This window comes from Hylobates moloch, unplaced genomic scaffold (genome assembly GCF_009828535.3).
Source record: "Hylobates moloch isolate HMO894 unplaced genomic scaffold, HMol_V3 SCAFFOLD_11, whole genome shotgun sequence".
Taxonomy (NCBI): domain Eukaryota; kingdom Metazoa; phylum Chordata; class Mammalia; order Primates; family Hylobatidae; genus Hylobates; species Hylobates moloch.
The window spans coordinates 75,942,528-75,957,697 of record NW_026652286.1 but is presented as its reverse complement, the minus strand read 5'-3'; the positions used below and the strand labels follow the sequence as shown (position 1 = coordinate 75,957,697).

The window sequence follows — 15,170 nt, the reverse complement described above, 5'->3', positions numbered from 1 at the left end:
TCTCAAGAAAATAAATAAATAAATAAATAAATAAGTTAGCTGGGTGTGGTGATGCACCTGTAGTTCCAGCTACTCAGAAAGCTGAGGTGGGAGGATTGCTTGAGCCCAGCAGGTCAAGACTGCAGTGAGCTGTGACAGCATCACTGCACTCCAGCCTGGGTAACACAGCGAGACCCTATCTCAAAAAAAAAAAAAAAAAGCATGTAGTTACAAACACTAATAAAATGAAAGTTTTAATAGTTCGCTATTTTATTTATGACTTTGACAAATCATAAAATATCATTACAAACACAATTTTAGCTATATAGAGTTTGGGTTGGATCTACCTAGCATTACATGTTAGAGAGATACAAGCATGGATGGACATAAGGATAGAAGGAAGGCAGGGAGGTTGGGAACAATCAACAGAGTGAAAAGCAATCTATAGAATGGGAGAGAATATTTGCAAACCATACATCTGATAAGATACTAAGCAATTAGTATCCCAAAAGTATAATGAACTATTAATACAACTCAACAGCAAAAAATTAAATAATTTTTAAAATGGGCAAAGAATTTGAAAAGACATTTCTCCAAATAAGATATATAAATGTCCAAACATATGAATGATGCTCAACATTACTCATCACTAGGGAAATGCAAATCAAAACCACAATCAGATATCACCTCACACCCACTCAGATGACCACTATTAAACACACACACTCAGAGAAAAGTGTTGGTGAGAATGTGGACAAGTTGTTCAGTGCTAGTGGGAGTGTAAAATGATGTAGCCACTATGAAAAACAGTATGAAGTTCCATCAAAAACTTAAAAATAGAATCACCATACGATGCAACAATCCCACTTATGGCTACATATCCAAAATAATTGAAAGCAGAATCTTGAAGAGATATGTGCTCACCAGTGTTCACTGTATTATTCACAACAGCCAAGAAGTCAAAGACCTAAATGTGCACTGATGGATTAATGGATAAAGAAAATGTGGTATACACATACAATGAAATATTATTCTATCTTAAGAAAGGAAATCCTGCCATATGCTAAAACATGGATGAACCTTGAGGACATTATGTTAAGTGAAATAACAAAAAGATAATCCATGATTTTACTAAATGAGGTAGCTAAAGTAGTCAAACTCTTAGAAAGCAAAATGGTGGTTGCCAGAGGATAGGGCAAAATGAAGAGTTGCTCTTCAATGGTCATAGAGTTTCAATTTTGCAAGATAAAAAATGTTCTAGAGATCTACTGCACAATAAGGTGCATATTGCACTATACACTTAAAAATGGTTATGATAGTAAATGTCATGTTATGTGTTTCTTACCACAATAAAAACAAAACACTAAGTATGAAATAAAATTTGAAAAGATTTAAATGTATTTTATATCATCTTATGCTATTATCTATGTATACCTCATCTAAATGTAAAAAGAAGTTGTGTGTTCTACAGTTGTTTACAAAGGTTTAGAAGTCATGTATAGATTACTGCTTTCATACAACTAGTGATCCAAGTCTTAAATCTTCTTACCTCATATGTTATCTTCAGACTTGACTGTAGTAAAATAGGAGTAAAGTTGGGATGAACTTCTGCAGTGAGCCAAAGACGAAAGGTATCTTTAGGTTGAAGAGTATTCAATTCCTTGTTTACAAAACCAATGATAAAAATTTACTTAAATACATACGAAAATTTCTCTTTTACCATTACATTATTAGTAACTATTTTTAATTAAAACTTTTGTGACATTCTGATATATTTCTTAATGCTCTGGTTATATTTCCTTTAAATTTTTATCTTTTCTATTACTAGCTCAGTGTAATGAATAAGAATCTCCATCTAAAGTCATGTTGACTGGGTTGAAATTCATACTTTGCCACTAATCTGCTAAGTGACCTTGGTCTTTTTGACTTATTCCATCTCTAAACAAGGATAATAATAGTACCTATCACATAGAATTGTGTAAGACACTAAAATAGTGCCTGATACATAGTAAGTTCAAAGTAAGTGTTAGCTATAACTGCTATGCCTAAACTACCAGCCTTCTTACGGTCTTTAGATTCTCACTGCTTTAATTCATGCTTCTACAGAGTTATATAATGATATTACTTCCCTTATTTACAATTTTTAGTAGCACCTTATGGCCTATAATATAAATTCAAAACTTCACCATACAAATTCATCTGCCCATGCTTCTCATACCGTGGGCATTAGTCATTTATCCAGACTCTTATGACTATCTTTATTCATCATATTTCCTCTGCCTATTATTCTCTTTGTAATCTGACAAATTATTACTTATCTGTCGAAATATAATTTAAATATTATGTCTTAGGGGAATATCTTCTCTAACTCTTCACTACCACAATCCCAAGCAGATTTAATCACCCATGTCATTTTGTAAATTTTTCCCATAGTATTCCTCATCCCACAATATAGATATTAATGTGATCTGTCTCTTCTAAATTAAGTTCCTAGAGAGCAGGTACAAATTCTGTAGGTAACCAGAACCTGGCACAATTTCTGGCTTTTCCTTGTACTCAGCAAGTATCTGTAAATTTAATAAATGAATAAATGACAGAAGAAATTTTGATAGCTCTAAAAGAGAATGAAGTCAAAAAATTATTTTAATATAATTTATGTTTAACACTAACATTCATTTAATATCACATGAAATGTAGAGTTAAGATGACAAAAAAAATGACAAAAGAATGGCCATGAAAACGTGCTTGCTTAAAATTACAAAGGATAAAATGTATTTACACCTCATAACTTTAAAATGTAAAGTTTATATAAAACTTTGCTTTGGGTCAGCAAATCTAAAAAAATTTAAAAGGTAAAAGAAACAATACATTGTGATATAGTTGGATTTATAGCTGGATATAGTTGGATTTACAATAAATTTATAAATTTATATCCAATCAATCCATCCAAACTAATAGAAAAGCAAATAATAATCAGTTATTTTATTTATTTTTTTTTTGAGACGGAGTCTCGCTCTGTCACCCAGGCTTGAGTGCAGTGGCGCAATCTCGGCTCACTGCAAGCTCCGCCTCCCAGGTTCACGCCATTCTCCTGCCTCAGCCTCTCCGAGTAGCTGGGACTACAGGCGCCCGCCACCACGCCCAGCTAATTTTTTGTATTTTTAGTAGAGATGGGGTTTCACCGTGGTCTCGATCTCCTGACCTTGTGATCCGCCCACCTCAGCCTCCCAAAGTGCTGGGATTACAAGCATGAGCCACCACGCCCGGCCAATAATCAGTTATTTTAAAAATTATATAATATTATGTACTGTTTCTACAAGTTCTAATTAAGATGTGCTTTCAAGATAATAACTGTAATTATATTTTACATAGATTAGTAGCTATCAGTCAACTGTTTGACACAGAAAGCAGTACAAGTATTTGCCAGTCTTTTTTATATATCTTAAAACATACATGATTTATCAGGCTAGGTGCGATGGCTCATGCCTGCAATTCCAGCACTTTGGGAAGCTGAGGCAGGCGGATCACTTGAGGCCAGGAGTTCGAGACCAGCCTGGCCAACATGGCAAAACCCTGTCTCTAATAAAAATACAAAAATCAGCCAGGCATGGTGATGCATGCCTGTAATTGCAGCTACTTGGGAGGCTGAGGCACGAGAATCATTTGAACTTGGGAGGTGGAGGTTGCAGTGAGCCAAAATTGTGCCACTGCACTCCAGCCTGGGTAATAGAGCAAGATTCCGTCTCAAAAAAACCCCAAAACAAAACATATATGATTTATCAGACATAAATTTTATACTTTTACACATTAGTAATTTTTACAGAAAGCCATAATAGAATTACATGAATAGTCCAAAATCTGTATCTTCTCTTGACTACAAGTAATGAATCATGAATCGTCACGGTCCATCAACTCATTCACTCACTCATTAACTTATTCATCAAAAATTTATTGACTATTTGTGGAATTGTGTAGTTGCCAATTAATTAGGACTGCAGAAATTTTTAATACCTCACACCTAGGGCAGGACCTCCCTCAATTTACTCTATTCTGTTTGCTTCTATTCTATATACTACTGCCAGAATAAATAAATTAATTAATTACTAACTTCTCTGTTAAGGACCTCCTTTGGCTCTCTAAGTCCCAGGACAAAAATTCCAAAATCTTCTGCATGGTTCTCAGGGTATTCCACAACCTAGCTCTTTCCTAGTCGTCTAGCTCAATTTCCCCAGGCTCCCCTGCCTGGCCTGTCTAGTACTATCAAGGACATCTCTTCATTCCTTGTACTAGGGATGGACATCCCCAACACTATCTCTACTTGTGCTGATGGAATTAAAATCATGATATCCTTTATTTGCCTATACTTAGCAAAATCCTATTTGACTTTCAAGGAATATCTCTTCAGAATCATCTTTAACTACCCAAGACCCTACTCATCTTTCTTAAATAAGCACTAGAATAAAATCTAGGTTTGCATGTAAAGCCTATCCAGTGACTTGTCCTGTCTTAAGATTATTTTTCTCCTGAGTCCATTTGAGATAAATGAAACGTTTGCTTCAGTTTATTCTCTAGCTTCCTTAGCACCTAGGAAGTTAGGCAGTTCCCTCTGACACCCCACTTGTCTCTTCTCCCAATACAGATCAACAGAATAAGAGCAAAAAAAGAAACTCATGGTATAAATATGTCTTCTAAGCTTCCCTGTTAATCTTCATTAAAAATGTCTTGGCTTCTCTTATATGCCTTTTAAAAAAGATTTTTATAGACTTCCTATTAATATCTTATTTTGCAGAATTGTACATATTTACAAAATATTTAAATTTAAAATTTGTCAAATATTACTTTTTAAATCATCATAAATAATGCATGACATTTTAATACTGATGTCCCTTGAGATTACTAAGTTGAGCATAATAGATATTATTTGTACCACATTTATCTGAATCTACCTTTTCCAGAACTGGCAGCCAAGATACCACAAGATGTAAGTTCTTCAAACAGAGCCAGTCTCCATTGCGGGCACATTCTTTTAGCATTTGAATTGCTAAATCAGCTTGACCTTGACCCATGGCAACCTGCAAAAGCAAAAAAAACAAACAAAATTTAAAAAACAGATCTGCTAACATGTTGTAATATAACAGTATGAGATTCAATAATAGTAATCCCTAAACCTTCCTAACTGGCTTTAATAATAAATTTGGAAGAAGAATCAAACTAATACCAGAAATTAATCTTTGTTAAATAATTAAAAGCTTATATGAATAGTTTAACCTTCCTGCCAAAATCACTAGTAACAGGTACAATCTGTAGAGCTTCCCTTCCTAAGATCCCTCACTGATAACTGAATATTGACCTAATGTATAAACTAATCTCCTATAACTAAGATTGACTAGAACTCTCTAGACTTAGTGTAAAACCTGTACACCTGAGTCTAACAGCACTGCTATTTTGCTATCTTTCATTTATATTTTTCTTTGTAGAATTTTTACTTTTCAATTTTTGGTTGCTATGAAGTATTCAGTTGTTTAAAAAATCATTATTAATTATTTTCCCCGTGAAAAAGATGTATTCACTTGTTAAAAATTGAGGGTGAATTAACACATTTCATTTTCAATTTTACATGCAAATTGAAAAAAAGGCACCCTGAACAAACAAAAGTTCCTACCTCAGGGAAAAAAAATGGCATTACAAAGAATACATTTTACTCAAAATTTTCTGTATTTCTTTCAGTTCAGGTAAATAAAGTGTAAATAAACATTACTGTGATTTATTATAAAAGCATCCAAGTAAAATTTAAAAAATAATTCTCAAAACGGTAGCAAATGTATGAATTTCCTATAGCTGCTTTAAGAAATTACAACAGATTTAGTGCCTTAAATTACCATCAAACTTCTGGCGGCCAGAAGTTTCACTGGTCTAAAATCAAGGGTCTGGGTTTGAAAACAAAGGTGCTACTACAGGGCTATGTTCTTTCTAAAGGCTCTAAAAGATAATTCTTCCCTTGTTATTTTCCAGTTTCTGGAAGCCACCTACATTTCTTTCCTTATGGCCCGTTCCTCCATCTTCAAAGCCAGTAGCACAGCGTCTTCTCACTTCTCTGACCTCTACTTACGTCATTATATCGCCTATCTTCACTCTTGCCTCACCTGCCTCCCTCTTATTTAAAAAAAAAAAAAAAACCTTTGTGATTTTATATTGGGTCCACCTGGCTAATCCACGCTACTCTTCCCATCTGAAGGTCCTTAATTACATCAGCAAAGTTTCTTTTGCCATGGAAAATAACATATCCACAGTTCTAAGGATTAGGACATAGACATTTTTCAGGGCATTATTTGGCTTATCACAACAAAAAATGTCCATTTGACCAATATCATCAAGTGTGGGAACAGCAATAGCAAAAACAAAAACAGCGGGACAATATGTACTTACCTGGTGATAACTCTCTCCGCTTCTTTCAGCATTAGCAAGTTCTTGAAGTTCCTGAGAAGGATCAGCACCAGGAGAAATAATTATCAAGATGGGTTCAATTTCCAGTGTCTCTTTGTATAAACGTTTGAGATTTAGAGGCAGTGGGGACACCTCTTTCAGTCCTAAAATATATATTTTAAAAATTAAAAATAAAAGCAGTATGCATTAAAAAGTGTATTAAATCTAATTATATGATATATAATAGAGAATACCCAGGTGAGTTATAATCTCATATTAAAGTTTTTCTACTCTAAAATCATATACTAGTAATAGCCAACATTGGTTTTATGCTTAAGGTGCCAGGCATTTTTCTAAATGTTTTCCATGTATGATATCATCTTCTTATTACAATGCTATGAGGTAGGTACCCTGATTACCACATTTAACATCTGTATTGTAAATTGAGACCACAATACAGGCCTGTAGCTGTATTGTAAGTTGAGACCACAATGCAAGAGAAGACTGAATCCAACCATCAATCTATATATCTCATCAGTACAATACAATTCATTAACTGAAATGATAGCTGAGTGCCTACTCTGTGTCATGCATATGGGGAATCAGAGTACTCATGATCTGAGTAAATGATTCCACTGGCATGATACAGGCCAAAAAGTTATTTCTTATGCCCATGTGTTATGGGGAAAAAAAGTTGTATGGAGAGTGAAAATAATGCTTAATTTAAGACAGCAGTACATAGCTGTCAGTTTATATTTGTTAGCCAAATGACTCTATGCAAATCATTAAAATGCACTGTGCCTCAGTTTCCTCAATTGCAAAACAAGGATAAAGCAATCCACAGGTACTTTGGAAGCAAAATAACTATAATAATTTTAACAAATTCCATTTATTCATCACCTACTGAATACTAAGCATTATACCGGGTAGTTTATTGAAATGATATATAAACCATACAATGATCCTGAGGAACAAATATCACTATATTAATTTTATAGGTAAGAAAACTAATACTCAAAGAAATTGATTATCTTGCCAAAGGGCACCCAGCTGCCACCACTAACTATATTTAAACAATTCATCTGTGATTTTTCTGCTCTGTAGCCCTTCACAAACTATAAAGTCCTATTCAGATAAGAGATTATAATTTTGCTATTATATTTAAATCTCTTCTGCTAAAACTTGAACGTTTCCATTATTAATGTATTTCATAAAGGCCCAACTGAAAAGGCTCATGTCAATTAATAATTTAAAATATACTTGTTTGAATTGAGCTAAAATGAGTGTTACACAGGAGTTTAAAAATAAAGGAAAAATTAGGAGAATGTAACTGAATGAGTACATGGGCGAGAAGGGCTTCCATATATTCTCAAAAATAGAAGTGAATAGACAAGACTGCACCTCAGATATGGACATCCTTACAGAATTAAGAATAGTAAACACTTTAAAATATAAATTCGATGTTATCATAATGGGTCAAAAGAGACAATTCTAGATAACCAACCTGAAAAGATACATTTCACGCCTAAAGCAGCACCCTTGTCTATTCTTCACAACAGCAACCCATAATGCTAAGAATTTCCAAAGGCAGAAATATTCCTAATAACAGGTGAAATTTACTCCAAGAGCCACTTAAAATTGATGAATTGCTTTTAGAGGCAAATTTTATAAATTTTCTTTTTAACTACGTTTAAATTGCTAACAACTATTCAATTGTTAGCAATTTAAATTTAGCAATAAAGAATTCTTATGTACTTGCAATGTAGTAAGAAATATTTCCATTAATTCAAGCATTCACTTATTTATTCATTAACTCAATAAACATCTAGGCCAATTAAATATATTGTCTGATTTAATAGAGTGTATCAAAAGTCTTAAAAATGTACATGGCCTTGATCAGTAATTAAAATTAGAATAATTTAAGAAACAATTCAGGATGTGGATGCAGAAGCATGTACAAGGGCTTTTCATTGTAGCTGTTGATATTAGCTAAAAATTGGTAGAAATTGAGTTTCTAACAGGAGTCTGAGTAATTTCTGATAGCCATACATTGAAACTGAAGTTACAAACATGTTGAGGTAAAAGATAATTTACAGAAAAATCAGACTATTCAAGAGCTTTGGCAATAATTCCATATTGTAATGTATACACTTCTATGTGCATAAAAAGAAAACAAAGGCATACATAGAAATGTTAACAATAATCAGTGCTAATGATGGAATACCAGGTGTTTCTCATTTTCTTTTCATGTCTATGCATTTTCTGATACTCCTGTAATTACTATGTATTATACAATAAAAATGTCAAACTATATAAAATATTTTCATTTAAAATAACTACTTACTGACTTAAGTGTGTTTTATTTGGAAAATATATGCCAATACAAAAACTGTCTAAAAAAGCTAAAATGCAGATTACCATACCACTTGTTTATTTAACCAATGTACACTGTAAACTTCATGAGGGCAAGAATCATACTGAATCTTTCACTACTTTATATCCAGAGCCTAGCAAATTCAATTATAACTTTTAATTTTAAAATCCCACAGGATATAAATATATGTCCATTAATTCATTTTACACAATATTTGAAAGCAATAAAACATTTTGAGTTGGAGAAAAAAATCATGAAAAATACCTTGTCATTTAATATAACACAGGTGACATTCATGTTACTTGGAATTATATGTTAGCCATCCTGCCCACAAAATTCCAGCAAAATTTCTGTTGTACTTTAAGTGAACTGAGTATATGGGTTTTATCAATCCAAATAATTCTGATTCATGATACCATCAGAATCATCAATATGAATCATTCAAAACTATTTAATATAGTTAGAGAGCCAAAAATAATAATTGCACTGTGAATTATCATGTAAAACTATTTGGAAATCACTGGAACTTTATATTCTGATCATAATTTAAAAAATAAATAACAGCATTTCCTTCAAAATATAAGAATAAGACAAAGGAATAACTTAAACCTTTATTGTTTTTATTTTATGCAAATACAATACTGAGATAATAAAAAGAAATAACTTGCAGTTTAAAAAGGAACAAATTGACTCCCGTACTTTGCAGGTACCTGAGTAAAGAAAGTGGCAGATTATCAAAACTATTATACGTAGTAAGTATAATAGATTCATTCTTTTTCATTCCTCTCATCCTCCATAACAAAGAGCTGATAAGTATCAGATGTATAAAATTACCTTTCTTTCATGAGAAAAAAATTGTAAAAATGTACCACAAACATCAATAAAAAGAGGAAAATCAACAGCCACTACCTAACCCAATATATGTGAACCAATTAAATGGGAAACTGCACTTTAGAAATGGAATAGTACTCAACCCTAGAAACAAGTAAAAAAGTCAAATATGTTGTGGTAGGCAGAATTCTAAAGATATCTCTTTCAAGAATCCTAAGCCCTGGTTATTCAATCAAAAACTAAACTAAGTACTGCTGTGAAGGGACTTTGCAAATATAACTAAGGTCATGAACCTAAAAGTAAGAAGATTATCCTGTGTTATTCAGGTGGGCCAAGCTAATCAATTGACCCCTTAAAAGTGGAGCAGTTTCTCTAGTTAGAGTCAAAGAAGTGTAGCAGAAAAGAGAAACAGGAGTGATATGAAGCACGCAAAGGAATCAATCTGCTAATGCTGGCTTTAAGGATGGAGGAAGGCTAAATACCAACTGGCATCTAAAAGCTGAGAATGACACCAAAAGACAGAAAGAAAATGGGGACCTCACTCCTAAAACTGAATAGGGCTGAACCTGAATGAGTTTGGAAGTGGATTTTCCCCAGGGCTTCCAAAACTTGGAACAAAGAAACCTGGTGAGCCCATCAGGTTTCTGACCTGCAGAAGATGATAACTGGGCATTGTTTAAACCTGATAAATTTCTAGCAGCAACAGAAAATGAATACACATATCCTTATGTCTTTCTTTCTTTTAGACACAGACTTGATAAGACAAATTGAGCTATGAAAGCAAGGTGCATGGGATGGGATGATGCTATAAGAGAGGTACAGAACTGTAAAACTAGGAAAGATGCATAGTTCAAAAATAACATTTAGATGAAGAAACTTTAAACATTTCTGGTTCCTGTAGTTATGGGGACATGCCTCTTTATATTTCCAATACCTCAATACACATAGTATAATATACTCCTCATGATAGTTTTTTTAAGTCAAAATTATATCAGAATTACAGAAGTAAGAATACTTGCATCTGGTCACTACCATTTCTAAAAAGTAATGTAGTAGATTTTGCCAGCACATACGTCTTGCTTTGTAGAATCATATTAAACAGGCATCCCTAAAAGCTTTGAGGACTGCTATACTAATTTAAATATTCAAATCAAAACTACTTTCATAAATACATCTTTTTAACTTACTATTTTAAGGTTTATAGATTATAAAAAGTTGCTAAAACTTAATAAAGATCTTTCCATATGAATGATGCTTGAGAAATTACATTTAAAATCAAAGCTCTAAAATTTGATTAAAAAGAGGGAAGTGGCTGTTGTTCTCCAGTAATTTGAATTTTTAAAACTTATTCCTGAAAAAAACTCCAATTTTACATTAAAACAATTTAATAAAGCTACCTGACCAAATACAAAGTTATACAGCCATACAATAGTAAACATAATTTTTGCTTAGAAATAGTATGATTTTAAAAGTGTATTAAACTTTCAAAGCATCTGAATATATACATAATATGAGGTTTTTAATTAATGCCATTAAACCTTAAATGTCATTTGACCTGGAGATGAAATAGTACCATAAGTATTTCAAGGAGTTGATAGCGAGTCAAACTATAAAATCAGTAAGAAAGGGTTATGTGCAATGTGGCACAAAAACCACATTATTAAAGACTAAATGGGTAGGAAAAAAAAAACCTCTCTTAAGAACCTCTCTGAAAAGGGTCCTGTTTTATTTTAACATGCATTTGAGCAATAGGAACAGCAAGTGCAAAGGTTCTGATATTCCAGAAACATACTTACAGCAGTAAAAAAACAAGAAAAAGATTATTATGTTGGTAAAGAACTGAGCAAGGGTCAAGAGTGGTTACACGATAAGATCTGAGGGTAAGACCTTGTAGGACATTATAAGGATTCCGAAGAAGATGAGACGTCACATTCCATCAGAAGAGCTGGAGCAGAGAAGCGATATGATCTAATTTATATTTCGAAAGGCACTTAGCTGCTATGTTGAGGATAGACTTAAAATGGGCAAGAATAGAAGCCTGAATAGTAATAATCTCGCTTATATAAAAGTGGCTTAAACAAAGTGGTAGAAAGTCCTAAAGGTCTGAGAAGTGACTGGATTCTGGATATACTCTGAAGATAGAGACAACAAATAAAAGGTATGGCAGTAATTGAGAGCTGATGATAGCTTGTATTAGGTTGGTACCAATAAAGCAAATAAAATGAATTCAGAATTAGTTTTAGAGTTGAAACCAAAAGAATTTGGTGTAGATTGAGTATAGAAAGAAAGAAAAGAGAGGAAAGAATTACATGAGCTGCATAATGACTTTTCAATCAATGATGGACCACATATGTCATGGTGGTTCCATAAGATTATAATGCTGTATTTTTACTGTATCTTTGCTATGTTTAGAGACACAAATACCTACCACTGTGTTACAATTGCCTATAGCATTCAGCACAGTAACATGCTGCACAGGTTTGTAGCCTAAGAGCAATAGGTTATACTACACAGCCTAGGTGTGTATAAGGGTGTACAATCAAGGTTTATGTATACTCTATGATATTCACACAATGAAACTGCCTGACACATTTCTCAGAATGCATCCCCACTGTTAAACAACACATGACTGTACTTTTGTTAAACAACACAGTTAAACTGTTAAACAACTGTTTAACAACACATGACTGTACTTTTGTTAAACAACACTGTAAAACTGTTAAACAACTGCTTAACAACACATGACTGTACTTTTGTTAAACAAACCTGTTAAACTGTTAACTGTTTAACAACACATGACTGTACTTTTGGGGTTTTGGATTAAACAACTGAGTAGATGCTAGTATAAACAAATCAAAAGTTCTGTACTGATCACATTAAATTTGAGATATTTATTTTTGATGTTTTTAATATAAAAACATCAAATAAGCATTAAATACACAAGCCTAGAATTCCAGGGCTGGAAATAAGAGATATGAGTCAATAATTTAAGAATGATATTTAAATCCAGGGATTGGGTAAGGTCACCTACAGAGAGAATGTGTAATAATGAAAGAATAAAACCCAGGGCAAAACTATAGTGAAAAAGAAAAGTACTCTAACACTTAGAAGACATGCAGACAAGAAGCCAGTAAAGGAAAGTAAGAAGGAACAGCCTAAGAGGGTTGGGGAATGAAAAAAGAAACATAACAATCAAGAGAAGAATGTGTTCTAGAAAGAAATGGACAACTTTGAGTTTAGTAAGAAGTAAAAAATAGGATAGAGGCTAGAAAAGGGTCTGAGACCAAGGGAGGTATTTTTAAGACAGATGATACTAAAATATATTTGTATGCTGAAAAAAAAAAAGATCCAGCAAGAAGGTGAAATTCATGATGTGGGAGAAGATGATAATGGCAGAAATGAAGAAGAAAATAGTAAATGAGTTGACCTTTGATTACAGCAAAGACATTCATTCATAGTAAGAGAAAGGAAAGCAGAATGAGTATGAGTACTAAGGCAAATGGTAGATGTGTTGATGGGAAATGAAGAATTTTTGTCTTATTGCTTCTATTTTCTCAAAAATGCTAGTAAAAGGCTACTTCAATCAACTAATTTTAGTGCTAAATACAGGGACAACTGTTTTCCATATTCTTAGATGTGTATTATACAGTTATTACTCACCATGTGTATCCAAATTTGGGAACATGTTAATTTTTCCAGTAACAAGATAAAGTATATTCAAAAGCATTTCCAAACATGGACACCAGCATCTTTTTTCCAACTATTTCAGTCTTTAGAATCAACAGTTAAGAAGGAGGCAGAGCAAGATGGCCAAATAGAATCCTCCAGCAATTGTCCCTGCAGGAACATCAAATTGAACAACTATCCACGCAAGAAAACACCTTCCTACAAACCAAAAAATCTAGTGAGTGATCACAGCAGCTGATTTCAATAGACTCACAAGGAAAGAGGCATTGAAGAGAGTGAGAAGAACAGTCTTGGATTGCCTATACCACCCCTACCCCAACCACAGGCAGCACAGCACAGAGAGAATCTGTGTGAATATGGGAGGAAAGTGAAGTGAGTGTGACTTTGCATTGGAACTCAGTGTGGTCCTGTCACTGAGCGGAACACAATACTGTTGCAGGAATCAGGAGGACCAGAGAGATCTTGTAGTAAAGTAGGAGGATTTTATTGAGGGCACTCAGACCCAGTGGATTAACATCCTGAGACTGGGCCGAGAACAAAGACAGCTCTTGACCCTTATACACCCTTCAAAAAGGGAGTGAGCTAACTTGAAGCAGGATGGACAGTAGTGTGAAAGCAAGCATCCAGAGGCAGAACAAAGGCAGTTAATCAAATTGTGACAGGTGCATAACTCAGAATTACACATGACCCTTGCTATTCAGCCCAGATGGCTGTTATCTAGGTTTTGCTCTAGTGTCTTGCATGGGCTTATTTCATAACCTTCACTATGGTGCCCAGGTGGTTATAGCTCAGGCCTTCTCAGATGGCTCATTACCTTCATTGTACCACTTAGATAAAACAGAATACTTGAAGTTATTAGTTACAAAGAACAGTAATCTATAAACTCATAAGAGAAAGAAAAATTTGTTTTTCTCCTCCCTATGTTGAGGGAGTGCTGGGAGATTCTCCAGAGAACATTCCTTTGTGTCCTAGCTTCGCAGATAGTTGTTTATCTAGGCTTTTCCTGGGTCTGGGCTGTGCCTGTTGCTGCTTCTAGGATAAGTCAGCGTAATACAGGAAAGCTTATTTCTTTTTCTTTTTCTTTCTTTAATTTCCTCCTCATTACCAGGCACAATTCTACCAGTGCCCATGGAAGGAGCATATAAAGCAGCCCTGGGCCAGAGGGAAGTCCTCTACTTCAGAAGGAGGAAATCAAGTCCCAGTCATCTTCACCACTAGCTAATTAAATGGCCTGAGGGCCCAAATAAATCTGAGTGGCAGTCAGGACACAGTGACTGCAGTCCTTGGGCAAGCCCTGGTGCTATTCTGGTGTCCATAGTAGTGGGCTTGCGGTGTGACCCAGTTGAACACCAATTGCAGCAGCTCACAAGAGTACTTGCATCACCACTCTCTCAACTTCAGGCAATGCAGCACATGGACACGTTCCTTCTCTTTGGAGGAAGGCAAGAGAAGAGTACAGAGGATTATGTCTTGCAAACTGGACACAAGCCCAGTCACAGGAAAATAAAGCACCAGGAAGATTCCTGAAGTCTATGATTCCAGGCCTTTGCTCCTTAGTTGATGTTTCAAGATCCATTCTGGGCCAGAAGGGAATCTGCTGGCTTATAACCTGCTGACTAAAGTAGCCTCAGGTATTGAATGAACATCAGTGACAGCCAAGCAGTAGTGGTCACAGGCCTTGGGCAAGCCTCAGTACTGTGCTGGTGTGGAAGGCTTGAGGCTTCAGGTATGACTCAGCATGGTGCCAGCTGTGGTGGTCAAGGCAGAGCCCATATCACCTCTCCCCAAACTCGAGGCAACCCAGCATAGAGAAAGAATCCTTTTGCTTGGGGAACAGAGAGGAAAGAGAGCAAAAGATTTTGTCTAGGAACCCAGA

At 34.4% G+C, this 15,170-nt stretch overlaps 1 protein-coding gene across 4 annotated transcripts in view; it reads right to left on the bottom strand.

Moving 5' to 3' along the window:
* Positions 1–15,170, bottom strand: part of DYNC2H1 (dynein cytoplasmic 2 heavy chain 1) — a 388,044-nt gene that overhangs the window by 173,008 nt on the left and 199,866 nt on the right. For all 4 annotated transcript variants that reach the window (XM_032167257.2, XM_032167258.2, XM_058446233.1 and 1 more), the window contains 3 exons: positions 6,406–6,566; positions 4,926–5,051; positions 1,529–1,639 (listed from right to left, as the gene is read on the bottom strand). In XM_032167257.2, coding sequence (XP_032023148.1) covers positions 1,529–1,639; positions 4,926–5,051; positions 6,406–6,566 — 398 coding nt within the window. The remainder of the gene's footprint in view (positions 1–1,528; positions 1,640–4,925; positions 5,052–6,405; positions 6,567–15,170) is intronic.